The sequence below is a fragment of the Lonchura striata genome, chromosome 1A (assembly GCF_050655825.1).
Source record: "Lonchura striata isolate lonStrDom1 chromosome 1A, ASM5065582v1, whole genome shotgun sequence".
Lineage (NCBI taxonomy): Eukaryota > Metazoa > Chordata > Aves > Passeriformes > Estrildidae > Lonchura > Lonchura striata.
This window is the reverse complement of record NC_140741.1, coordinates 25,818,812-25,846,774: the sequence shown is the minus strand read 5'-3', so window position 1 is coordinate 25,846,774 and position 27,963 is coordinate 25,818,812. Positions and strand designations below refer to the sequence as shown.

General features: G+C 43.4%; 1 protein-coding gene and 1 long non-coding RNA gene across 2 annotated transcripts; one reads left to right on the top strand and one right to left on the bottom strand.

Annotated features, from left to right (window-relative positions):
- Positions 1–66: 66 nt before the first annotated feature.
- RASD2 (RASD family member 2) lies at positions 67–8,427 on the bottom strand. Its single transcript, XM_021554015.4, has 3 exons — positions 7,645–8,427; positions 3,867–4,146; positions 67–2,379 (listed from the first exon to the last, which is right to left on the bottom strand). The coding sequence occupies exons 2-3, from the start codon at positions 4,135–4,137 to the stop codon at positions 1,850–1,852; spliced, it is 801 nt and encodes a 266-aa protein (XP_021409690.1). The 5' UTR covers positions 4,138–4,146; positions 7,645–8,427; the 3' UTR covers positions 67–1,849.
- On the top strand, positions 4,142–27,963 carry LOC146763413 (uncharacterized). Its single transcript, XR_014951910.1, has 2 exons — positions 4,142–4,332; positions 7,177–27,963. It is a non-coding gene; the product is annotated as an uncharacterized LOC146763413 (long non-coding RNA).

The following is a 27,963-nucleotide window of genomic DNA, read 5'->3' as shown; positions in this document are numbered from 1 at the left end:
TAAAATTTTAAAAAAATATTTAAAATTAGAAATTTAAAAAAAACAACCAAACAACCAAACCAGGACGCAACTAATAAATAAATCAGGTTTAATCATAAACCATGTACATATTTATAGAAAGGAGGGAGATGTGGTCAGAAAGGTGCTGCCCTGGCAACAGGAATAAAATAACAGTGTATTTTACTAATACAGTACCAATGAAGGGTGGAGTTGATGAATATGGGACTTTGAATCCCAGAGGCTAATTTTTACAGACAATCATAATTCTTGGTTTACTGTCAAATTATAGCACAAACTAGCTCACAGTTCTGCCCAAGACACAGCAAGGCAGATGTAGCCAAACACAGAACTTTAGGGTGAGGGAGGGACAATATATGTGAACATCTTTCTGAGGTATATATAACATATATATTCTACTGTTGTTTACTGTCTTGGGGCCATACTTTGCCCACAGATACATGTGCACACGTCTCATTCCAGTCAGCAAGAGGAGCAAGCTCACATTTGAGAGAATATACTGGACTTTGAGGGCATACAGGAGCTCATTAAACAACAGAGTCAGAAGCAGAACAGGGAGTGAAGATAAGGAAGCCTGTACTGGGATAAGAAAGGAAAGAAGTGAATGGACAGCCCCAGATTTATCTGACCAGTCAGTTCAATCCTGTTTTAACAGCCAGGACAAAGCTTCTATTCTGAAGGGGTTCTGTAGTGTAAATGATCAAGGCAATCTTTACTGGACAGTGAGGGAAACCATGAACAAAATTACTAGAAGCATGTCAGCTGAAGACATATGGAGGAGCTGGCCCTATAGTCATTCAGTTCTTATTTTTGAAAAGGATCCATTCCTGTCCCTGAAGTGGTCTGATTCTACATATAAGTCTGGTCACTCTCAGCTGATACAGGCAGAGGAAGGGATCATTAGTCCAGTGGCCAGAAAGGCAAAGGGTGGCATTTGTATTATGAAAGTCAGAATTGGTGTGGCTGCTTTGAGAAACAACATCACACCAGACTTCCAAAGCAGCCAAATGCATTGGCTTTTTGCAGAATAATTTCACTTTCAGTCAGTGTACACATTAGAAAGTGTTACAGATGAAAACCACTTTTCACTGGTAGAAAGCAGACACTGTTTAATAGCAAATGCACTTGCCATCTGATTTTGCTAAAAACCCACCCCCAGACAATTAAAAAAAAAAACAAAACAACAAATCCCAAATAAAATCTGTAATACAAACCAACATTCATGTCAATGTCAAATGATAACTGTCCCAACAAACATAAAACCAAGTTCTTAATGCAAGTGCCCTCAGAAGTGAGTGAAACTCACACATCCATATATAGAGTCCACTCCCAATCTGGGAATGCTCAGTTAAGACTGTTGCTCTTTGAAATGCAAGTCCCACTTTGTAAAAGGAGAGCTCCACACATGCATGCACACGTGCACATGGGCACACAGAGGTACACACACATACACACACATAACCCCCTCTCAGTAAAAACTGCATGCTGGGTCACTGTTAATGCCTTCTGTGCATTTTTGATCTATTTTCTTTGTAATGATAAGGTTGAAATGTCTTTACTTCTCAGGACTGTATTTTTCTAACAAAAAGGGGAATGAAGAGAAACTACATTACAAAGACAAAAAAATGCACTTGTATCTCAGGTGTATGATTATTCCCAGTCATCTTCAAGGATGATGTTATTTACATTTGTGACTCAGCAGAATCCACAGGAAGTTATCCTTTCTCCGTGTTGGGTTTTCTCAATAACCCCCACGAGCCTGTTCTTTGCTTCCACAGACCATTTTTCTTTAAGGCACTGCATGTGGATGTTGTCTTCAGACAGAGGTCCTTCACTGGACTGTGCATTTCTCTCTCTCCCTGGACTGCCCTTCCCTGAGAACTTTCGATTTGATGTACTTCAGGTCACTGTTGACACTTGGCCGGCGAGCGAAGGGAGACACCATGCCATAGGCGTCCATGTCCTTGACTCGGCGCATGCGGAAGGATTTCTGTTGGAAAGTGTCACCATACTGGATGGAGATTTTCCTGTGGAGGGAAGGGCTCATCTCATGAGGTAGCTTGGCCATGCTGAAGAGGACATAAAACATCTCATCCACATTGGTGTTCTTCTTGGCTGACACTTCGAAGTAAGCACAGTTTTCATCACTGGAGACAAGATTCTCACCTTCATCAGTGCGTACTTTGCGGAAGATTTCACTGTGGTCATTTTTGTTGCCACAGATCACCATGGGGAGGTCAGCTGATTCCTTAGTTTTGTTCTTCAGGCAGGATTTGACCTCAAGGATCTGTTTCTGGAGTCGCTTGACCTCATCGAAGGATTCTCTGTTGTCCAGGCTGAACACCAGAATGAAAACATCCCCTGCAATTAAAAAAGAAAAGATACTGTAAAGGTTTGTTGGTCACAGCCAGTTTCAGAGGAGCAAATTTTAAAAAAGCAATTATTTTATTTCCATCTTCTCCCCATATTTTTTGTTTGGTCCTTTGGCACCTATTCACTCAGCTGTACTTTAGTTATTCTCATTTAATTCCCTACATCTTTCTATAGTGCTATGCAAAAGACTTTTGGCTATGATGTTACTCCAGTCACATCCAGTTGCATTCCTAGTTTACACTGGGCTTGCAAGTTATTGCCTGTTTTTTTTTCTCTTTTGTAGACATGTTTCTATCTCAGCTTTGCTGCATTGCTCTTCTTTTCACTTCCTTTCACTTGTATCTTTGTGTAAAACACATCCTCTTCAGACACCAGAAAGAGTGGAGAGCTGGTAGCCACTCAGCCTTAACCCTTTGATTACACAATACATGAAAGAACACCTAAACTGAAGGTTTACAGCTAATCAGTCCTGAACACCCAAGTCAGGAATGAGAGGTTTCTCAGTGTGCTCTGCTGTCATTGCATTTCCTCAAGAGAAGCAGACCATGAAAAAACCCTAATACATAAATGACACACATCCCCTGGCATTTCCTTTTGACATTTCCTCAGTTACAATTCCTTTTGCAAATAGAAAATAAGGCAAATCATCGCCTGTTGAATGATACTCATGTGGAACATGCTAAGAGAGCTTTCAGGGACTAAAGCTCACACTAAAGCTCACATTTGTATCCCAGAAACTGGTTCTAGGACCTCACTGAATATGGATTATAGCCTTGTCAGATGTGAATGTCATGTTTCACTGGCCAGTTAGAAAGGTTGGTAGCAAATCCAGAAATAAGGTTTGTTGTGAGCTGTGGCTGAATATACATCTACTGTCACTTTTATAATTAAATAATATATTTTAGCTCACAACAAGAATGGCTTGACAGTGAGAAGATGCAAAATGACCCCACCATTTCCTCTTCTTTTCTCTTTAAACACATTTGATTAAATGTAGATTAAGGATAAAGGGTAAAAGTAAAGCAATCCTTCTATTGGAATATTAAATCAAGGAAATCAGACTGGAATTTTCAGAATAAAAAAATCCTTGTGACTTTCTTGGTTAGAATTCCCTTTCTGTGCATTTTAGTTTTATTTTTCATTGTATGTATCCTATAACATCTTGCTTAATTTGCCCTTTGCTACTCTTTATACCCATTTATTTGTGACATTAATAAAAATACAAAGCAGTAGGGGAAGGTAGATGGATAAGGGAAAATCTAAATTTCAGACCTTCACCCACTGGACTTCTCCACTGTGGCTAATGCATTCCTTATAGTACTGGGAACCTGCCAGCCAGGAAATATCTCTCTATAGGAATGCATCTTGCAGCAAATCAAGCAGTCCCTTTAGCTATGTCCCAAAAACCAGTCATCCCCAGGCTACCCTTTTCAAGCTAACATCTGTCCTTATGACCTTTCTCCCAACTTTCTCACCTGTTAGGATGGAAAGCCTCCTCATGGCAGGGAAAGGGTGGTTCCCAGAGGTGTCCAGGATGTCCAGCTGATACATGTCTCCCCGTATGTTGTAGACCTTGCGATGGAAATCCTCGATGGTGGGAGTGTACTGATCCTCGAAGCGGCCGTTGAGGAAGCGCGAGACGATGGAGCTTTTCCCCACCCTGGAGGCTCCCAGGACCACCATGCGGTACGAGTTCTTGGCCGGCACGTTCAGGTTGCAGTTTGCACCAGACATGGTCTTCATCATTGCTTGGTCCTGAAAGAGGAAATAGCAGAGTTGGAGGAAAGATCAGAAACCAGATGGAGGGTAAAACAAGGCAGCTCCTCACCACAAGCTTGCCAAAGAGCACTCTGGAGCATAGTCCTGCACAGCAGAGCAATCAGTGGTCCATACAGGGATCTTTTTCACTGGAAATGCTTAAACTTTTCAGTCTCATTTTCGGTGAGTGTTTTTTTTTTTTTTTAATTTTTATTTTATTTTATTTTATTGTTATTGTTGTTCTTTATTTTCTTTTAAAGTAGTATAAAAATGAAGGCATTTACACTGAAAATAACATTATTTTGAATTGTTATTTACTGTTATATTTAAATATTAAGCGTTGAATTTATCTTTGCTGTTACATTTAAACATTAAGGGCTGAATTTATCAGCTGCTCTTCAACTGAGACACCAGGTTCCTTCCTACCATCTGTGTCACTTACACATTACCAGATTTTTCAGTAGAACTTGGTTCACATTTAGATACATAAACACAGAGGTCAGATTCCCCCATATATTACAGGCACTGCAGCTGCCATTAGAACCTAGATCACTTCATTTCGTTGCCTAAATAGCAGCTGTGCATAATACTCATTTTCTGAGATCAGCCAAAAGTCAGACAGAAACAAGAATCATGCTTAACATCAGCGCAAGCTAGAGATCTCAGGAACTTTAAATAGCTGATCCCATGCAATATCCATTGCTGATGCAGGGAGCGTGAGCCACAAAATAGCACTGATGATAAATTCAAAGATCTGTGCTTCCAGTGACCTTTTAGAAAACAGATTTTAATTCTGCTGTTTGGACTGTAGTGTGGGAACTCTCTATAAGCAAACTATCATTGTTGTAGCAGGATGGCTGTCAATGGGTGGAACTGCAGAAACACAGATTTTTTAGGAGCTCCAGTTTTTATACATACAGATGTTGTGGGTGCCACTGGCTTTGCTAAGCACAGCTGCTAACTACAAGCAGGAGAAAAGATGAAGGACAGCCATCTTAAATAGCTATTAGACAAGATTTCCAACCCATAACATCTAAAATTAGTCTAGAGACCCTGGAGACTGCATTTTGGCATAGCACTCAGATGCAGGAAACTTTGGTAGGAAATAAAAAGTGCTGTTCAGATCTTTTTCATGTACCAGTTCAAATTAACTCTGTGCTGAAAGAAAAATACAGCCCCTGTGTGGGGAAAGCTGACTGGTACAGCAAAGGAGGCACACTTTGGACAGAGTTTATTTTAGTTACTAGGTTCTTATTAAAGAATATTCAAGTTCCCACTCTGCCATTTATTTAACTTAGGTGTTGTTTATTTAATATTACAATGTAAGTACTTTATATACACAAAAATATTATTTCTGGGTCCAGATCTGGATTCCTATCTTTCCCTTGAGTGACTTTTATCTCCCAAGCTTTTATGTAGCTGACAATTATCTCAAGGAAGAGCTTAAAATAATTTACTTTGTTTAACATGCGCTAAGCACCAAAGCAGCAGTGAAGATACAGTCACTGCTAAATAAAGAAGTCTCTGGAATTCTGATCCAGCATCATAACAAGCTCTGTGCTATAGCCCAAGGAAACAGCACAACATGACTATTTATTATTATTATTGCCATAATTTTCAGCACAACAATGGCATATTCAGCCCTACCTAATGCACAAAAGAAAATGCAATGCTCTCCTTGGAGTAGCTTACACTCTGAATTACATTCAGAGGGCAGGACAGCCTAATATTAGAGCCAGATTAATGCCAGAACACAACTTTGGATGGACACACACATGCAGAATTATAGTACTGTTGGGATTACTGTGGCAGAAATTACAGCAAGGCGCACAGCTGGTATTTGAACTGGATTCCGTGTTTTGTTTGCCACAGGACCTATCTCCAATAGTGCAGAAGTACCATATTCAGTCTCTGAAACACGGCCATGTACACTATCCCACGTAGCCAGTTCAATACTGTTTTGCATGGGCAAACAAAAAATGCTTGTTTTCACCCTCTGAGGCTTATTTATTTGGCAGAGAAGATCAGGGAAACAGATGAGTTGTAAAAACTACAGACTACTTTACTGCCCGGGATCAGTATCTAGAGGTGAGGCAGTTCTTCAGGCTGTGATGGACCAGTGTAGCTGCATGAGGGCAAGTGGACTGTGTGGGTTACACCTGCTAGAGAGCAGTTCTGTACAGCTTGGTGCAAAAGCATCTGGGAGGGAGCACAGTTACACATTTTGAGAGGATGCCTTTTATGTCCTGTACAGAACATGCGTGCCGAGGGACCCGACTTTACACTGTCCTTGTTCCACCTGTCAAGGCATTCAGTAGAGAGGGCTCCTGTGCTTTCTTAACTGCATTTCGTTTTCTTCAAAGTCATTTTCAGCATTTTTATTCGTGGAGCTGCTACTCATCACCTCTGCTGCAAACCTGACTCAGAGCCTGACATTGAACTGGGAGCTTACATTTTTGTTTTGAGTCTTCTTATCCCCTCAGTCCAGTTTTCTCTCTAGTTCAACACAGTCTGTCTCCTTTCCTCCTCAGAAGAGGAATGAAACTTCAGCCTTGACACCCAGGAGTGGCAGGGGGGAGTACAGGGGCTCATACAGTGAAAAAGATTAAAGACAGTAGAAAGGAAACAGAGAGACACCACATGTTCATGTACTAAGGAAAGCAAAATCAATCAGAAGAGAATGAGGAGACAAACAACCTCCAGCTGGCTTTAATCTACATATTTTCCTTCCAGTTTATTAAATGCTTAAGCATAGATTAATTCCCGGTGGTACCTTCTGCTTTATGTACTGGTTTGATGCTAGAAAGTTTATATTAGTATTTTATATTGGTACACTGCAGGGATTTCAGAATATCATAGAAATACAGGCAATTAATGTTTTCTTTAAAAAAACACTGAATGAAGGGAAAAGCTCATTTGCCCAGAAAAAGCTGGAACTGTGGTCCAAAATCAACATTAAACCCCATTTCTCTTGACATCCTGTGTTATCCTCTACATGCTAAGCACCATTTCTCTTTTTATTGGCAGGCATCAGAATGAATGACAATGAACCTGCTTTTGTATCCTCTGGAGAGTGCTTGTCTGAATGCTGGTGAGCTGCTGACAAATTTGAACCTGAGCACCCATAGGGAGATAGCTAAAGAAGATATTCTTTATTCAACCTGCCCAGAGCTATTCCACCTAGTTTTCTATCCTCCCATCAGGGTATCAGGGTGCATGCTCTCCCTACAACTCCTCATTCATGAATAGACTTCTGAACTACCTCCCTTGCACTCCTGTGTCTTCAGCTGCTGGTTGTGTCTCTGTTTGCCGCCCCAGTGTTAATCACTGCATCCAGCTAAAAAGGACATAGGCAGACACAAACTGTAACATGCATAACAGACCTGTCGCTTCATACTTACTACTAGTGTCCCTGTAATTTTCATGCACACCAGAATCACTCCTGTAGTATGTTTGTTTCCTACTTTCACCGAAAACTCTGTGCTGATTTCTTACCTCTCTTTCCCAGGAGGAGCAGTCCTGGGTCTCTGTGCAGTCTGATGAAGCTGGTAGTTTTAATCTGATGTGGCTGCTGTTGTAAAAGGCTGTTCTGTGGATCCCACGCTGCTTGTTCTGGGCTCAGTTCTTCTCCAGAATTTCCCCAAGAACTTAGCAGTATTGGGAAGGACCACAGGGCTTCAGAGGGCGTTCCCCCATGGATGTAAGTACTGGATCAGGCAATTGACTTAGGCTAAAGAAGAGTCTCAGAACCGGTGACAGTTCTTCCCTTTGGGCAGATGAGATTTTCCCTTACAGGCTCAGCTCAAGAAAAGGAGAAGTTGAGTCTCTCCTGCTCCCACTGCCTTTTCTTGCAAGTTGTACTTTGTAGGCTCTGCTGTGGGGAAAGAATTTCAAGAGCAGCACCTACTCGTGCAGGGTAAAGGGTACATCCAGCTGGCCCACCCTGCCTCTGGGCTGCCTCAGATCCTCTGCAGAAAGATCAGGGTCAGCATGGAAGTTGCCTTTGGTGACCCTATGCTTCCCCAGATCTTGCCTGGCTCATCCCTCCCCACGGGCTTCTTTTCATCTGGTCTGAGATTTGATTTAAAATATTCTCTCTCTAGGATAAAAGGGGCTTTTCTTTATGTTTGCCAGTTAAGTCTTTTTCTTTCCCTCCCTGCCTTTCTCCCTCTCTCTCTCTCACAACTACTGGCAAATTGCAGATTTTCCTTCTGTAGGACTCACAGATAATTGGCTCAACTCCTCCCTTGAAGTCAGTGTCAGACACAGAGGAAGGAGGGGTTCTGAGGGGGTGGGATTTTGTGCCTATTGGAAAAATCTTTTCTCTTCTAAACAGAAAGTTATGTGCATTGCAGACTGCACATTCCCTGTCTTTCCACCAGAGACCTGTATGTATACATGTGTGGGGAATGAGTTAGTGTATGCGTATAAGAGACACAGAGAATTCATTTACTTAGCAAGCTGTAAATTCATAAGCTGTTTCTAAAAGCTCTATACCTCCCTGCTGATTTTTCTGCTAGACAGCAGCAGACTGACTCATTCCCCAAGTTAGGGCTTTCTGTCCATAATTTCTGTAAATCTTTTGCTGTATGGAATGCTTTCCCCTGTTTGCTCAACCTCAAGACATTTACTTGATTTCTTGATTAAGAAATAAGAACAATGTGTAGCTGTTGTTCTTTCATTAATATTTAAGAAATGAAAAACTAAACTAGGGATGAGTAGTAGAAATGTTAAAAAGGGTCAAACAAACTGAAAGTGTGTGGAACTGAAGCTCAGGAAAAAGAGAAACAAACTAAAAATAGGGTGAATTCAATACATTTGTTCAACCCCAAGGAAACATTGTGTTTGCAGTTTTTTTTTTTTTTTTTTTGCTGATCTCCTTGAATTTTTTTTCATTTTTGAGCTGAAATAGTTGTTTAGATCTATGAGTTTATTTAAAAATATTTCAAAAATTTGATTTTGAAAGATTTGCAATGAAATACTTCAGAATTTCCCACTTTAGACTCCTAACAGGGGGTAGGGCAGGAAAGGAAGAAAAACACAGATATTTTCAGGATATTTTGACAGTAAGAAAATTGAAGAGAGGCACAGTCTTTCAAATGCAAACACAGTTTCAGGTCTCCCACAGTTCTTCCTCTTTTTCTTTTTTTTTTTTTTCCTTCTGAGAAATTTACTCTTTGTTGGACACAAAGGTTCTTTCAACTACTGTGTATGTATCATCTCAAAGCCTCCTCCCCTCACCAATTCCTGCAGCTTTTGAGGAATTTCCAAGAAGCTTCACTTTCTCTTCTCCGTTTCCTCAGAGCACAGGGATGTTTCTCTTGCCTCCCTTGGAATAAAGGTTCCCTCCTTTGCTCCTGGTGCTGCACAGAACCAATCCACAGCCCTCCACAGCAACCACTGAGGAGGGTTCCACGGCAGTTGCAGGCACAGCCTGACACGCCTGTGAGCGTCTCTGTGCTCCCAGAGCTCGAAGGACACAACACAGGCTGTGGGACGAGTCCAGCTGGAACTATCTGTGAGAGGAAGCAGCTCCCACTGAAGTCAGGGTCACGGTCATCCCATGCAGGATGTGCATCTGGGGACTCACAGGGCTAACAAAGCAAAACAACATTGATCAAACTTGGGAAGCAGCAAATCCTGCAAAAATCTTCAGATTTGGGAACAAAGGGCAGGACGTGGCAGAACACAGTTGAAACATTGCAGCAGTGCTGAACTGGTATTGGGTCATGAGCAGAACTGAACTCTTTTTGGACCACAGTACCAGGTCTCCTTTGTCAGCTCCTGAGCCTTTTGGCAAAAGGTGGGAGAGTACTTTCATGGCTCAGACAAATTTTTGACATAAGATATGATGCTTCCTATTTCTAAGTCATTGGTTCAGATAGAACCTGGACCATTTTTGGTGTCTTGTCAGCTCTACTGTAGCTTAGATCCAAAGAGAGTGACCAGCATCCTGATATCATTGCTAGTGGAGCAGGAATGGCCACAGAACCCATCAAAGTGAATTCCTGTAGTGCTCCAAAAAATAAACTCCGCTTTCATCCCTATGGCTCATGTGTCAAGTGTACTGAGTTCTCTACCAAGAAAGAAGTGTAGTCATAGTGGAGACCATCTCATCAGCCTGGAATTTCAGCCTACTCATGCTCTTTTGTGAACCAGATGCAAAACTCTTGGCTAGCTGGCTTCACCCGGCCCAAACTCCTACTCAACTATTCTCTCCAGCATTTCAAGTAACCAATCAAGTTCCTCAAATGGTAATAAAATAAGAACATTCTTAACCATGCACCTTAGCTTTATTTGATCTCTCACCAAACAGCTAGTAAAATAATAAATTACTTTTAAAGTAATAACTTTTGAAAGATAATTGCTAACTGTGAGGTTTCAAAAGCTTGAAAGACGTTGTAGCTTTTTGGGTTGATGTTTTTTGTTTCTTTTCTTCTGGTGTGCTAACAGTTAAGGAGTTTATAAAAAGCTGGGTTTCATGCTTTCCCTCAGGGCTCAGGAGACCAGAGGTTAAAAAATCCATACTTTCTCAAAGATATCCCACAAGTGGCTCTGGTGAAGTCACACTATATCTGTCCTCCTCTGAGGAGCAGGGATGGCAGGACCTTTTTGCTTTGAGGGTTATAAAGGAATAAGTGAATCAGAAGGACAAAGTCTCTGCCAAAGCAAGAGAAGTTCCCAGTCTCAGCAGTTTCCTCTGATTAGTCAGAGACCATCAGCCTTTCTTAAATCTTGCAGATATTTATCAATTTAAAAGACAGGCTAGCAACGTATTAGTTTCTAGAATAATTTATCCCTTCCACTCCTCCAGTCTATAAAGAAAGCCAATGAGCCTAAATGAGGTTTTTATCCAGTTAAGGCTGTTTAGGATGACAGGCAGTGGCTACAGAGAACCACCACTGCTATGAAAGGCTGTGCCTGCCTTGCTGAGTGACAGGCTGTAGGGAAGGGATGCCATCCAGAGGGTCCTTGACAGACTTGAGAGGTGAGCCCACATGAACCTCATGAAGTTCAGTAAGGCCAAGTCCATGGTCTTGCATATGGGGTGGTCCCAAGAAGAAATACAGGCAGGGCAGGGAATGAATTGAGAGCAGCCCTGGGGAGAAGTACTTGGAGGTGTTGGTTGATGAGAAGCTTGACATGACCCAGCAATGTGCACTCACAGCTCTATATCCTGGGCTGCATCAAAAGAATTGTGGCCAGTAGGTCAAGGGAGGGGATTCTGCCACTCTACTCAACTCTCATGGGACCCCACCTGGAGTGCTGCATCCAGCTCTGGAGTGCCCAACACACTAGGGACATGGACCTGTGTGAGAGGACCACAGAGATGATAGGAGGGATGGAGAACCTCTCTTGTGAAGGCAGCCTGTGAGACTGTCTCTCCTTTCCTGGAGAAGATAAGGGATTCCTTATAGAACCTTCTAGTACCTAAGTAGAGTCTACTCAAAAGGAAAAGGGATAGGAGAAATGGTAACGATTTCAAGTTTAAAAAGGAGAAATTCTGTATTAGAGTTAAGGAAAACAATACTTACTATGAGAGTAGTGAGGGACTGGAACAAGTTTTCCAAAGAAGTTGTTGATGCCCCATCCCTGGAAATGTTCAAGGCCAGGTGGGCTGGAACTTTGAGCAATGTGGTCTAGTGGAAGAAGTCCCTGCCCATGGCAGGGGAGGTGGAACTAATTGATCTTTAAGGTCCCTTCCAAAAGAAATTGCTCTGTGATTCTGTGGTTTGTTGATGCAATGGCCACTGGCACATTTCCCTGTTGTCTCTGATGCCAGCATGCAGGTCCTGTCAGCTCATCCATGGGGCTGCCTCAGCTGTGGAAGCTGCCCCAAATTGTGCAGTTGTGACTGCTACACAAGGCACCTGTGTGGCTTTTGGCCCTGCCTAGACCGTGGGTGAGCAGAGATGGAGGAGTACGGAGGGCAAGTCAAGGGAAGTGAAAGAATGTGGCAGAAAGAGGCTGGGTAGAAAGATGTACAGAGGAATGGGGAGAGAAGAGGAAGTTAGAGCTGATGTGTGTTGCACTAAGCATCTGGTTTCAAATGGCAAAGACCTAAATGAAGTGACTTACTATATGGGGAGGCACAACTGCTCCTCAGACCTCTGCAAGGAGTTTCCTTCCCCAAAGAAGAGTGCAGCTCTTGAGCACCACACATGCTGACCACGCTGGCACCAGGATGCAGGCCAGTGTGGGCTCATACAGTTGCACTGTCACGAGTAATTTAATACCTTCTGCAGCTTCAGGCACTGGCTGCAGCTGGAGACAGAGGCTGATGTGCTGGGCTGATGCAGCAGGGCCAATCTGCTTCTCTCCACCTTAAGGCAAATGACAGAAGTGACAATCACATGCCATTCATCTCTGGTCAGAATTAGTTCAAGACAAAAGATGTTCCAAGCCTTTTGTCTCCTCTTCAAAAGCAAATGCAATGGAGATTAAATATTTAACCAGTTTTTCTCTCTCTTTTCCCATTCATTTTCACTCACCTCATTATTCAGTAAAGCTCATTTTTCCACCCCCTCACCTTGCTTCCCTCCCTCCCTCCCACATTCATCCCTCCTGCTTGGTACTTCTCCCTTCCAGCAGTGCTGAAAACTTAGTGTTCAGAAACCAGTAAACTGCAGGTACCAAGTCATGTTCTGAACAGCAAATAGATGAGCAGCTGATCTGTTACTGCCTCTGAATTATTTGTAGCTCCCCCTCAGCGTTTAAACTCAGTGAAGGGCTCTCCAGGGGTGTTACAGTGACTGGGAAAATAACTAATAATCATTAGTTATGAGCGAGAACAGGAATGCTTAAGAGAGTGCAGCTGGAGAAGGCATACAATTTAGAAAGTGGTGGTTTGACTTTTATTCTTGGTCCTTTCACAGAATTTGTGCATGGCTGTAATTTCTCAGCATCCTAGGGTGTAAAATGTATTAATTGTAATTACTGAGATCCCTGCAAAATGGAAAACATTGCTGTTAAAAATGTATTCGAGTAATCTCTTTTTTTCTGTATTTCTTGTGAATCAGTGTTTTATTACATTTAAATTAAATATTTTTGAGAAAAGACTGCATTTCTAGTTCCCCTCCTTTCCATTTGCCATTGGCACAGCATGTCCAGATTTCTTTACCAGACATGTATGCATCCTTACATTTTTATTTCACTGTTGAACTTTTAAAAACTCTTCCCATCTTGGAAAAACTACTCGAAAGCAAAATTAAAGTTTAACTCCCCTCCCCTTATTTGGAAAAGCTTCAGGATAGAACATGGAGGAAAAAACCAGCTGAAGTGTACAATTAATTTCCTTGCCGTCAGTGAATATCAAGGTAGGGTTGTTTACGGTCTCTCAGGCTCTGATGGAGCAAAAGCAATCCCCAGCACACCCCTCTGTGTAGCTTATGATCCTGCTGGAGCAGAAGGGCAATTCAGGCACTCACCTGTGCCTGCAGAGTGATTACAGAGTGTTTCAGGAAGGTGTGGCTGTAGACAAACTTCACAATTTCCAGTTTCTGTTTAGCACCCCATTTCCCTAGCTGCTCCCAGGCCCTGTGTCCACACAGATAACTGCACACCTGTGAGGGAGCCAACACTCCTCTCCTGTTGAATGATGCTGGCAGGAAGGGGCTCATTAATTAGAGCCACAAAATCTCTCCCCTCACTGACACCTTCCAAAAGACAGAGAGGAAAACAATTCCCTTTGGGCAATTTCTACAGCTGTGTTTCCAGTAATGTTGCTGGGATCCCCGAGATATGTACTTGTTCTCTTTTACCATCCATTCTGACTCCCTACCAGGGCTGATGACTATCTCCTAAACATTTTTACCTGCAATGGGAATATGGACAATTAAGGAGAGCAGGGGTGAAGGAAGACTTAGGAGAAGATGAAGAGGACTGGGGATGAGAGCCCTGTAAGACTTCACAGAAAAATAGCTAGCCAAAAGCATAATTAAGCATCATTAGATGCAGCTAAAAACAAAGACAAAACAAATGGAACAAGAAGAGGTGCATGAAAAATGCATGAAAGAGAGACTGACAAGGCAGAGCCCTCTGCATCCCATGCAGTGCTGCCTGTAACCAGCTGTTCTATTGGGGTTTCCATTAAGAAGTGGCAATTGCAAATCTGGGTCTGGCCACTATATTTGGTATCAGCTGGTTCCATATAAACATTCCCAGTCAGAAACTCTTCTTGCCTAGTGATCTGTCAAGGGCAGAAAATGGTTTCTCTAAGGATCTGGTTTCTCACATTCCTTCATACTCCACCAACACATTCAATCTACGCTTGTGCCTCCAGAAAACAGGGCTGACTCACCTGTGAAACCTCTCAGTCTTTACAGGTACATCCTTCTAGCACAGTTCTGCTCACACCAAGGTCTTTTTATGCCTGGCTGCCAAGCTTTTCTAAATCCAGTGCTTCTCCCTGAAGCCATAAGTGTGGACTGCACGATGACAAGCTGATCTCTCAGACAATTCCCTCAGTTGTCTTCTGGAGCCAGAGCTTGAGCTCTCTAAAGCTGTCTGATACTAAATAATCTTCTTGGGTTACCACCACTCCACAGTGGCTCTGGCTCTACATCTGCATGATTCTGCACAGGTTTTATCTGAGACTTGGTTTCACTACAGTTATTAACGAGAACATGGGAATTAGAGCTCCATGTGTTCACACAGGGTTAATTGATTCTGTGCCCTCGTCTATCTATAGGATCAGTTCCATGTTAGAACCTGGGCATTTACAGTTCCTTTATTAAGAAAATAAGAATGTGTCAGGGATTGAAAAATGCCTCATCCCTTTGATTTGAGAAATATTATATGCCTTTATTTTTCTTGAAAGGAAGCCAGTGAATGGGAATATCACTCTGAGGGAAGAACAGGTGATAATGACAGGTTGTTCTTTTATATTTCTTTTTTTCTTCTTGTTCTGTTTCCCTCTCTCAAAGGATTGAAATCAAGAACCAAAGTAAAATCCATTATAATAATAATAAGATAATACTACATACTCTTAGTGTAATTTTTTTGCTAATATCTCCATACATTCTGCAAATATCTAGGAAGTAAGGCTCAGTGTCACAGGAACATAAATACTTTAAAAGTTTGCAGATGGAAAAACTGAATGTGCATATAGGTTTTAAACAGTTACTCCCAGATTACTCAGGGTAAGCATCTCCAGACTTAAGCTTCCCATGCCCACACTGCAAACTAACTGAAAACTGTGCAGCCATTACTAATGAGCCAGCTGCTGAGCATGAATTAATTGGTCCTGGTGAAAGATTATATAGCTTTTGGCTAGTTCAGAGCATGAGCAGAATGAGTTTTATCTGTCTGCAAAGGGCCAGACAAAGAATAGCCTTCAGGCTGCACGACTGGAAACAGTCCCCCGTCCCCAGCATCACCTGCACAGCCAGGAGGTGACACAGCACACAGAGATGTGTGTATAACAACCTCATTGCAGACCACTAAAACCTTCCTGGGAAGTACACTAATGGACATGTTAATAACCTCTTCTGCGTCCTTGAAAGGAACCAGAGCACAAAATTGCTTTGGCCCAGTTTTTAAAAGGCAGTGTTACCTGCTACAATCTCTCCACAAATATATGTCAGGTCCTCAAAATCATAAAACAGGCTTAAAAACGGCAAGATTAAAACCAACTAGATAAGAGGAAAGAGGCCCTCAGGGTGTTGTAAGGTCAGGTTTTTCTTTGCAGTGGAAATGACTAGCATCTTAGTTTGCAACTCAAAAATCAAAACTCTGACCAAAGCTTCTGTATTTGCACTTATTTACTGACAGAGGTCATATTTGAATGAGCCCCTTTTGTTAATATGAAATTGGAGAATTTTCCTAAACCTACCTGGTTCCTCTGCCTTCAAATCTCTCTGATGATCTGTAATCAGGAAAATTCAGGGTTTTTTTAGCTACAATCAAGTCTTGTTTGTACAAATCCAGCACTGCAGCCTGCCTCCTCAGGGGCCAGATTTTAAAGCTGGGGCAATCCCCTTGAGCCCTGCCCAGCAGAAGCAGGAGGCAGCACTACCTTTTCCTCACTGTGAGTCCATGTCCTCTGCCCAGGCTGCAGGCTGTGCTAGCCTGGCACTCCACTTTTAGCAATGTAAAGAGTGATCATTCTGACATCAAAGTCTATCAAAGCGCCTTTTTCTCTGGTGTAAATGACAAAGAGAGATGCTGAGTCAAAGGAAATAAGATCTAAGGCATCTTCTATGTGTTTGTTCTGCCTGAAGGCTTAGAGGATGTGTACAGGAGTATAAATTTACCCATTACCTTTTCCATCACACTGCACTCTCCCAGCCTTCCTCTGTCCAGAGGAGCTTGTTCCTCTTAGATAATTACACAACAGTCCAATTAACAAGAAAACTTTCCATCTTCAGCGCCCAATCAGACTACCAGATTATTAAAAGCTCCCATTGGCACTGACCTGCACTTTGCTTCGAATCAGAGGGCAACTGCATCTGTGAAACGAACAGAAGGGACAAATTTAATTACTGGCAAACTAACTCATCAGGATTTCCATTCCTGTTTATTGTTGGAGTGTAGAGAAAAGAATTTGTGGTTTATCCGGGAGGTCAAACAAAGATGGGGAAAGGGGCTAACCGTAGAATTGGTGCTGGAAAGCACTGCTAATTAAGCTAAAATGCTAAAATAGGGAACTGCTTCATCTGCCAGGCTCTTCTACGTGGCATAGACCTAAGTCACACTGCTTTTTTGTTCTCTTTCAAGGATTTGACCCTTTTACCTTACAACCTAGGTCAATGTAGTGTCCTTCTTAAGGGAGGGGGTAGGTGAAGAACCTAAGGATTTCCAGTTTTTCCGCTTTTGCACTTGAAGACTGTTTATGTAAGCGCCCGGAAATAGCGATTCCTCCTTCCCAGTGCCTTTGAAAGACATTTTATTTTAATGCTACAGAAGGGAGAGCAGGCACACAGACTCATGCTGAACTTGTAATTCCTTTGATGTCAATCATTGACAGCACAGTCTCTGTGCTGTCAATGAGGACTTGAAACCAAATTCAGCAGCAAAGGTAAAGCACTCGGGACACAGAAGCAGAAGTGCTGCAAACCACTTGCTCTGGTGCACTCTCTCATCGGTGGCACAAGGGCCGTGGGTACAGACAGCTCACAGAGTCCTGCAGCCTGCTCCCTGCCGGAGCAGAGCCTCTGCTGCCGTTCGATCCCATCGTTTGCTTTGCTTCAGGATGGCCTCCTGCTCCTCGGGGCCACAGCGTTGTTCAGCTGGGGAGGTGGATGGGAGGAAGGATGGAGGTTGGCATAGCAACCTCAGGCTCCGCGCCTTGAGGCTTATGCAACCACCAGCAGGTTGAGAAGGTGGGAAAGGGCACTTCCCTTCTCTCGCAGCCTCGTCAACAATTGCTTCACATCCTTGGCAATTAAGCAGAAATAAATGATCTGCCAGAGCTTTGAGCTTCCTGCAAAGCCACCCCCTTGCCTTGGTTTTCCTTCTGGAGGCTTTACAAGCTTTTGGGCAACAGCAGAATCCTGCAAAGTGCCCTTCACCCCATCCATCACCCATGAGAGCATGACCTGAGAAAGATTACTGGCTTTCCAGGTTTTACTCACCACCAGCAGCCAGCCAAGGGTGTTTCAGGTACAGAGTGCATGACTAAAAATAGGATGGATGACCCACTGACTGCTGTGCTTCAGCCCTTACACACCCAGCCTTACCAAACCATGTGCTCCAGGTCTGCACCACAAAGATGCATTGCTGCACCTCCAAGGAGAAAATAAAGAGGATGCATGACAGCTTTTTTCTCTCACTACCAATACAAAGCATGGAGGTTTCAGGTTCTAAGTGCTTTCAGGTGGACAGCTAAGCAGCTCCTCCCCATTTAAGTGAAGGAAAAGGTGAAGAAAAGCCAGAGGTTCTGTTAGCAGAATGAATCTCCAAGATACTTTTCCAGAATGTAGTAGTTAATGGGGTTGATTGGAGATTTTCTTCCATCTTAGCTCATTGTATCTTCAGTTACAAATTTTTTAGACACCACTAGCAGCTGCATCTATCATGTTGGACAAATTTTATTTGTGAATACTGAAAAGGGCAAATAGGGAATAAATCTGATGTCCTTGCTGGAGCTGAGCTAATGTAAACTCTTGCCAGCAGGGAGAGCTTTAAAGTGGACAGATAGCCAGCTTGGTCAGAAGAGCAAAAGGGCACTTCACTGAGCTGAGCATATGGCTGGTCAATAACCACTGCAAATCCTTGTGGTTTTACAGTAAATCTCCTAACAGCTGATGAGTCCTTCAGGATTTGGATCTGTGTGATGAGAAGAATGAATTCCTAATTTTTATTTTCAAACAGGAAAAACAACACAAAAGCAGCAAAAAGTTTCTGTGAATGCAGAGAAAATTCTGTAAGCATCATTGGAATTAATCCTACAGATTCAAAGATTTGGAAGTAAAGGCAAATCATTCCTATTTTCAGCCAGAAAATAAATATTAATAACTTTTGTAGGCCAGTTTCATGATTCAGGAAGAGGTGACTCATGCTTCAGGATGCTTGGCAGGCTAGCATTGACATTGCTACAAACACCTTCCGTGTCCCATTAGCACCTAGCCAGAGGTGCTAGGACTTCCCACTGAAGCAAAAAGCCTTGGCTGCCCCAGTTAGTATCCCTTGGTGCCCTGGCTTGCCAAACATGCCCTGATGTGTTTCTCAGTGAACCTGGCCAAGATTCTCTAGGATCATCAGAGATGGTGAGGAGCTCAGAGAGTTCTCAACTGCTCTGTGGCTGGATGGCTTTTTCTATATGGAAATCACCTCTAGGCAGGGTGCAGTTTTCCAGCACTCCCAACGTTGATCTTCAGGGCATTTATTATATGACTTGATGAACTCAGCCCATATACATTATTTTGGGGTACTTCCATTTTGTTTCATCCTCTGGACAGGAGAAAGCAGAGGAAGGTGACAGGAGCTGAGCTGTTCTGAGGAAGGATGTACTTTTGGAAAGGGAACAGCTACTCGAGCTGCCTTTAACAGCCCTTCCAGCCCTCTGCCCCAACTCCTGTCTCACAACTGTCCTGTTTGTGGCATATGAGCATCATGACAATGCAAAGGGGAGGGAGAAAGGGGCATTCACACCTCGTGCCAACATCTGTAGAGGGGAACACTGCTCCTGATAGAGCCTGCCCAGAGCAAGCACAGATTTGTTGAGGTCACAATGAGGAAGAAGATTATGGTCTGTTCACGAGCACCTGGGCAAGCTAACACTTAGCTGCAAGCCAGCCTGCACAGCAAGATCCTCACATTTGGTGGGTTGGGTCTGTAAGCTTCCTTCAGTCTTCCTTTTTTATCAACCCCAGGCTATAAAATGAATATGAAAATTGCAGTCAGCCCTAAGAATGACAGGGCAGGTATTGTCACCTCCCCCCTGGTTATTGTTGAAGGCAGATACACAGACCTAAGGCTGCAGCATGCCAGTCTCAATTATAATGAGATCGCACAAAGTCATAAATAGCCAAGAAAAATGTTACAGAACAATTTTAAACTCTTCCTTCAGCTAAAGGTTTTGCGTTCCGTAGTTGTCCCACCATTGCAGTGGGGAGAGGTCCTGGAATATCACCTGTGTCTGTGTGTGCTAATGGAGCACTTCACTCAGATTGTCAGATCTTGCTACGGACTTCACACAGACAGCATCTCCCCTCTTCACTGATCACCATCTATCCCAAGAGAGTCCAACAGGCCAGAGTTATGTAGGGACACCACTGCCTTTTGAGGCTGTGGCAGAGCCCAGTGCAAAACAAAGGCCAAGCACACATGGACTGCACAGCCAAGCACGATTTGTTGCCTGCTGTTTCTCTCCAGTGGCTCTGCAGCTTTGCATTTCTCCCTTGCTGTAGCAGCAAGAGTAACCCAGCACACAGACACAGTTAGCAAGACAAATCCCAGGTGCTGGAGGGAGTTGTGGGAGACATGCTGAGTGCCTCTCACAGTGGTTCCTCACTGTTGAAGGAAGTGACAGGCATTTAAAATGGGCTGAGTGGTTCCTGGAGGGGTGCCTTGCAGGGGTGGCAGAGGGACAGCATAGAGCTGCTCATTGTTCTCCTCTCTAGCTGCTACCCCCTGTCTTTCTGCTCACAAAGGGATTTACTGGCACTCCATGCCAGCCATTTTCTTGGATTTGGCCTGACGACCAAAGCCACCCTCAGATGAGAGGACAGACAGATTCCTTCACATCTCTGCTGCTTTCTATGGCCTGCCATTGTCAGGGAGAGTAAAAGAGGATCACAAATACAGTTTCCAAGCCTTTGGGTGTGCAGAAAGGCTGACACTCTTGCCATCAGACCTTTAAGGGGATGCCAATCTGTGTTCAGTGCAGTGCTTGTTCTCTGCACAACCTCCCTTTGCAGTCCCTCTTTGTCCAGTAAGATAGACGTGAGCATGTACTTCACAGAGCCCTGCTAGATACTGCACCCCAGCTGTGGCACCATACCACTGTAGGCTTTGTCTCCAGTGGCATTTGGGGGTGGGAAGGGGTAGCATTACAAATACTTTTCTTTCCTCTGCCACCTTTCTGCACCCAAATCTTCCCTCTCACTCTCTAGTATCGACTCTTACCAGCCCCATGCAAAGTTAAGGCACTGCTCCACTTGCTGCAAAGCTCTTCCCTTCTTCCAACACTCCTTGTTCCACTTTGGGTGCTGCAGACAACAAGTGTCAGAAGGAAAACAACCATGTTAACAGAAATGGATTTTTCTCTCCACACAGATGGACAACAAATATTTTTAAACACAATCTCACCAAGATGTGTTAATTTGTACCTCTGTAACCCCACAAGCCTTTCTTGAAAGAAAGCAGAAGAACAGATGGGTAATATTATGAAACTCCAGGGAGATGGATGGCTGCATAGTGGACACATTTGATCCTTCTCCAGTTCTCAGACAGGACTCCAACAAAACACTTAAGTTTTGAAGCCTAGCCTGCAACTAACCCTGAGATCTGCAGACCAGTCCAGGTTCAAAAGCACCAGCCACAGCTGCATTAGCAGTCTAAAAAGAGAAGGGACATGTAGGCAAGTCAGTAAGAGCAAGTCGTGTCAAATGCTAACTGCTGGAAACAGCAAAAAAGCACACATGCTCCCTGGGAGAAACACGAAGTAACAGTATCTAAGGAGACATGAGAGAGGAATAGCAGGCAGCAAATTGGTCTTGGCTCCACAGGTCAGGTATGTCAGCCAGAAAACTAAACACAAGCAGTTTGGTTGGCACTGTTTCCTGTCACAGCCTTGGAAGGCAACACTTACTACTTAGGTCACTGTGACCAGCAATCTTATGGAATAGTGATCTTGAGTGTGGGCACTTACCAGAAGGGTGCTGGGGAAACTCATTGCTTAGAGTCCAGCTGAGATCACTCTCACCTCTGAGAGTCACTTCTCCCTCTCCTCTCAATCACACCCTGCCAGAATCCACCACAGGAATCTGCAAAAGAAGAAACCTGCTTTTTACATGCCTATTTTGCCCTATTTAGAGCAGGGACAAACCCAAACTGCTGGAAGTGTGACCTATCACATCCCTGATGACACAAGAATTTAGGACCCCAAATCTCCCTGGGAGTACTCCTCTTTGATTGTGATGGACCCTGGAACACTTCTTTCCTCTGCTATCTTGAGTTTGCTCATGTTGATACAATGATACCTCTGCAAATAAAGGAATTATGAAACTTTGTGCATGAGATACCCATAAAGAGACACCCATAAAGCATTTCCTGTAAAATAACTCCTTTGTGAAATGAGTAACTAAAATAAGAACATCTCCTACCTCAAATATAGATAGATTTTTCTGCCCAAATTAAAGGCAGATGAAAGGCTTTCACCTGTTACTGTTCCTGTGAAAAGCAGGCAGCAATATTTGGAAAAGGAAATGCATGCAAGAATGGCCCTGAAGAGAGCCTGGAAAAAGACTGAAGTGCTGTATGCTCTTTCAAAGCTTTTGGGACCCAAGAGGAAAGAAGCTGCATGGAAGTAGGATTTCATACCTCCTTGTTAAACATATGTGTCAAAAATCTCTACCTGCACTAACAATTTCTTTGCTTGGTGGAAATTATCCTTTGTTTGAAAGACATAGCAGCCGTAGGTCCATCCCTCCATAGATAGTAAGGTCTTTGCATATGGGAAAAACCTAAAATGGGTCAATTAATAGAGGCTATAACCATATTCCACAAAAGCCCCATGGATGCAGACATCAAGGAAAAGGGAGAACTGTTTGAGATGGTTTGTGGAGCAGACATTCTGTCCAGTGCCTTGACAGTCTCCGAATGCTGGGATCCATCTGGTTTTGGACTGATCTCCATGGAAAGTGGTGAAAGCCACTTTGCTTTTTGTTGCTTGTATAAAAGCTTGATAGACCCAGACTCTGGGAGGTGCCCTGTAGTGAGCAGTCCTCTTCTGGCGAGGAGTTACCATCACAATAAACATCACAATAAACATCAACCTTTCTTACCCCTAAACAACCCAAGCACAGCTCTGCCTTTCACAAACAAGAGTCCCAGGAGTCCTCCAGGGCAGGCTGCAACACATTTCAACCTTCCAGGACACAGCAGGGCAGGGAACTCTCACAATCAGAAATCCAGTTTTAGTCTGCCATTATGAATATTGCTTAAAGGCAATGCACATAAATAAATATGGAACGCACAGCTTAAAATGGGAAACTGTCCATCTGACTGGCTCCTGGAATAATTTTCTTTGCTTCCACACTCAGATCCTCGGCAGCTCCCCCCCTGCCTTGAGATCTGGAGTTATTCTTGGTAGTGCCACTGGATTCATATTGCAGGAAACAGAGAGGTGATGTATGGTGCTGTCAGCCATGGACAGAGGAGAGCATGCCCTTCTCCCCAGGAAGGAGACAACAGCACAATGAGTGTGGGAAGGTGTCAGTCAACATTTACATCCCTCCAGGAGGCTGGACTCCTTCTCTTCCAGCAGCAGGAATGCTAATCATCTGGGTGAGCTGCTTGTTCCACTGCTCCAAGGCTGACTGATACCAGCAATTAAAATTGCATTTCTTTATGGGGCAATTTGGCATGGTTTCTGCATCTTAGGAGCTCAGGCACTTTGGAGGTAGAGTTCAGAGAGAGCTTTGTCATCTGGAGGGGGCTGTAAAGGCCACACTGGCAATTAAGTGAACACTCATGTCATACAGACCCTCTCATCATGTTAACTCAATTAGCATGTGCTTTGTAGAGTTTTTTTGTTTTTTTTTTTTTTTTGGTGGTTTGGTTTTGATTTTTCCTGTGTTTTGCGTTTTCAGCTGCAGATCAACTAATTTTCTTGGTCCAATTAGAGTTACAGCTGCTAAAGCCTAAGGCATGACTGGCTGATTGGCTTTTGAAGAATGTGACATTTTGCAGCTAAAAGCTTTATCAAGGGTAAGCAGCATTAACCTCTTTTCTTGCTTCCTTTTTTCTCCTTAAGCAATAGAGATTTGCTGTCTCCAGCTGGACCCACTGCTCATGCCAAAGGCTGGGCAGCTCATGATAAATGATTGGTTCCCCACAGCTTTGCATCCTAGTCCTCCCAGCCCCAGCCTACTGCCAGGGAAGGTAGGTGCCTCTCATTAAATCATACACCTGGTGTGGAGCAGTCCCAGTGCAAACACAGGCGTGGCACGAACTCCTCTGCATGTCCTGGGTGGGCTGGGGCTCCCATTTGCTTTGGTAGGAGTGCCCTCATCTGCCTGCTCATCCCACCTCCCCAGACTGAGTTACTGCCACTTAGGGATAGAACAGGTGGATGTGACATTCCCTGCTTCTCTCCTCACAGTCTTGCTGCACTGCACCTGCACACACACACCTGTCTGCACACTCGCAGGAAACTCTCTGCAGCAAACTCTCAGGAGTTAAGGGGACATTACCTTAACAAACAGGCAGATTTAACACAAGCCAGCAATGCTGCCAGAATGGCCCCAAGCCCAGCTTCAACGTGACTCTGGAAAGGCCACCAGCACATGGATGAATGAGCCTTGGCCTCTCTGGCTTCTTGAAAGTGAAATGCCACAGCACAGAGAAACAGGCATCCTTGTCACAGAGCTAACCCAGGCTGGGCAAGAGACACCTTGTCCTAAGCCTCCCTCTGTGTGATTCAGCTGAGAAATACTGGCTTGCAGAGATTTGATTAGGAGTCTTCTTCCAAAACAGCAACATCCCTTCACACTCTGTTGCCCACCGAAGGGCTTTTGATTTCCTCCTCTCATACCATCCAGCTTTCCCCATCCTTTAAAAGGGTTTTGAGACAGAGGCTGCAGAGCTGTTCTGGGTCATGGTAATCCCTATGCCAGAGGAAGAACCAGGGGTCCCCACAAACAGTATTTTTCTGTAGATACAGGCTCACAGCAAGAGCTTGACTTTTAGAAGGGAAGATAATCAAATCCTTCAAAATATGTCTGCTTTGAGGATTAAATCATATTCATTGCAGCCTATTTGTATATTTAGCACATTTTCTTGGCAAAGATATGGATGCAATTCTCATTTCATTTACACAGCTGCAAATCCCCATCTGAACTAAAAGAAGAGGGTAATGTCAGAGCCTGTAAATCCACTCTGGAAAAGATATTCAATCTTGTAAGTCACAGTTTACACTAGACCTTAGCCACAAGAGACGGAGAGGTTGTCTATTTACTGTTAGAGTGAGGATGCAGGACTTAGTTTACTTCTAGGAGCCAGTTCTGCTCCCATCTGTAACTGCAAAGCATCTCAGCACATTATGAGTAATTAGCTGCTCAGTGGTGAAAGACTGCTGTGGTTTCCTTTGGGATAAACCATATCCATAGTCTAAGCATTAAATAACAGCCTGGCACCATTGTCAGAGTCTGCATCTCTGCATCAACATACTCAGTAATCCATTAAAAAATACACTTCCCTATTCTTCCAAAGGAAGATTTAAGCAAAAAAATGTGTGGGAAGAGATATATCATGGATACCTGGAACCACCAAATACATTGGTTGGAATCAGTTCTGGAGGATGCCTTTTCCACTTGCTCAGGAAGAATTTAGAGACGATTCAAAACTGCCACTAAGAGCCCAGTCCTAAATGGGACATGAGGACCAGCCAGCTCTCTCCAGTTTCCATCTCTCCTTCCTGGTAAAGCCAGCTTGGTGCAATTTCTCCTGCCTGTATTCATTACTGGTAGATTGGACTATTTTTTCAAGACTTTCCTTTTTAACTGAAATATGGCATTTTACTGATGCCATGTTTTTTACACCAAAAATTGGTATCTCTATAACATATTAGCCAGTCTAAACATGAACATGGATGCAGAGTTAAAGATACAGTAAAAATATGCTACATAGATGAAAATTCTGTCTTTAACATATTTTCAACACGTAAAAAATTATACATGTTAATATAAATATCTGTGACTTTTACTCCTATTTGAAACCTGATCTGGACTCTAGGACTGTCCTGTAAGCCTTCAGACTTGGATTTGGTTCTTGACAGAATAAAACAAATATGAGAAGCCAGTGGATGGAACATCTCTGTTCAGTAGTGGTGTTGTTCCGAAAGCTGCGCATGCGTGTGGGGGAAGGTGGGCCCCAACATCTCCCAAACACTGCAGCACACCAGCTTTGTGCCAGCTTTTTAGCACACAGCCTACCTGGGAGAAGAGCAGGGAAATCATGGGCTGGGGCAGCATTGTGCTGTAGTTACCACCTAGGTGGTGGACTCCCCTGGCCAGCCTGCACTGGTGGAAGTGCTAATACCGATGCTGTGCTGGGAACAGACTGAGCCCCCTCCCTGACAGCACCCCAAGCAGCAGCAGAGGCTGTGGGAGAAAAATAATTCTAATATTACGAGGCAGCTCAAGAGAAGCCAATACTTGGGTGGGGGAATATTCTGCTGCTTTGGCCATGTACTCTGTCCTACACCCCAGCAGCAGGGCAGGGCTGATGCGATTCTCTGGGTCAGCCCTCTCATTGCAGAGTGTGGTCATGGGAACATCCACACTACATGTATGTTAGTTTACTCCTAGCCTCTGCTGGACCAGATAAAGCAGCTGCTACTGAGGCAAAAGCTGTGTGTTCTGCTATGGACACTTAGATGCACCCTTCAGGCAGAACAGTGGAGTCCTCAGCAGACTTGACTTTCTCAGCCCTACACAGTGCTTCAGTATTGTACCCCCAGGCACTGACTGCTTACATCTTCTGCCAGGGGTGTTTTTCTCTGGCCCAGAGTGCTGACTGTCTGGTGTGAGCCTTGGAGTAATCCCTGGGCACTCTGCCCAGCAATCACAGGAGGTTCAGGCACCTTCCAAATCTATGGGAACTGGTTTTGAGATGATGTCCTCAGCACTGCTAAGCAGTGCTCCCCTGGGATCCGAGACTTGATGGTGAAGTGACATATAACTTCCATCCGAGACCTTCTGGAGCTGATTTCTTAGATGGGGAATTTCCAAGTATATCTTGCCCCTTTAGGAGTTTAATAATGATTATAAAGGCATGAAATAGCCTTTGATTAGGAACTCCTCACTGCTACTTCTTTCTCTGGAGAATTTGGCTGTTTACAGCTTTGCTCATTCTTCTGTACTCTCACTCCCAACAAACTGGAGGTTGTTATTTTGGAGCTGCATTCAAAAACACCCATATGGGAAGAACGTAAGTTGCTTCCTGAACAAAAATAAGCCATGGCTATGTACATGCCTTAAAAGACAGTCAGTCCCTGTCTGCTTCCTGCAGTGGTATTCAAGCATCTTGATCCTTTGCAGTATTTACCCAGCAACTCAGTCAGCAAAGCACCTGGGAAAGATGGGATGTAGCCATAACTCCCTTTTCAGATGTTTATTGGCTGGTTGAGGCACTGCCTTAGTCCACAAGGAAACCAATTGCAAGCCCTAATTCTCCCAATTAATTGCTTGAACATCTAACTCACAGTGGGCCACCTGGACAGCCATCTCCCCTTCTCCTATAGCATCTGCCTGTAGCACCTTCTGCCTTTTCCCCCTTTCCTCTCCCCATGCAAGAGGTGCCTGCTATGCCTGGCTTTGCCCTCTTCAGCTGCTTTCAGAGACTGGGGGAGCAGGGAGACTCAGATGGGACAGGGTGTGGAGGCTTCTCTTAGCCTTAAGGATCCACATTTTTCCCTCTGGAACATAAGAAAGGTGAAGGACCAAGGTTTAAAATTAACAGTTGTCATGAGAGATTAATTGCTATAAATTTAAAAAACTGGCTGAACCAGCTATTTTCCAAGAGTGAGAGTTTACTGAAGTGGTGGAACACTTTGACAACTGAGATCCCTTTTGCAGCTGAATAACATTTTCCCTGCTTTTGTCTCCAGTTTACATCAGTTCAACAGTTAACCCACTCAAAGTTAAGAAGCAGAATAAGCAATGAAAAGGGGAAGTCTGTTCTCATCAAATTTAGGCTGATATCTACTAGTTCTACAGACCTGGTGAACAAAAGGAAAATAACTTCCATTAGCATATTTTCTTTGGGTAACAAACCATGTGTTTTATGTAAAGTATTTTGATAAGTGATTTCTGTCCAGCACATGTAATATTGTTTGACTTAGCTTATAATTTCAATTTAAGTGCTAGTTTTCTGGACTCTAAGCTGTTTCCTAATGATATTTATATAGATTAAAAAGTTTTAAAATGTAATTATTTAAAAAACTGTGAATAGTTGTTTTAGTATACTAAGATGTTTAAGCATGTGGCCAAGTTGTTCTCTTGATTTGCAAATAGAAATAACTTATGTATTCTTCAGGGTATAACTAGTTGCAAATCAGACTGTCAAGTAGCAAGGTGGAGAGAAAAACTACTTATTTTTTCCAGAAAACAATTTAAAAGAAAAAATTAAAAGGAAATGAAAAAAACC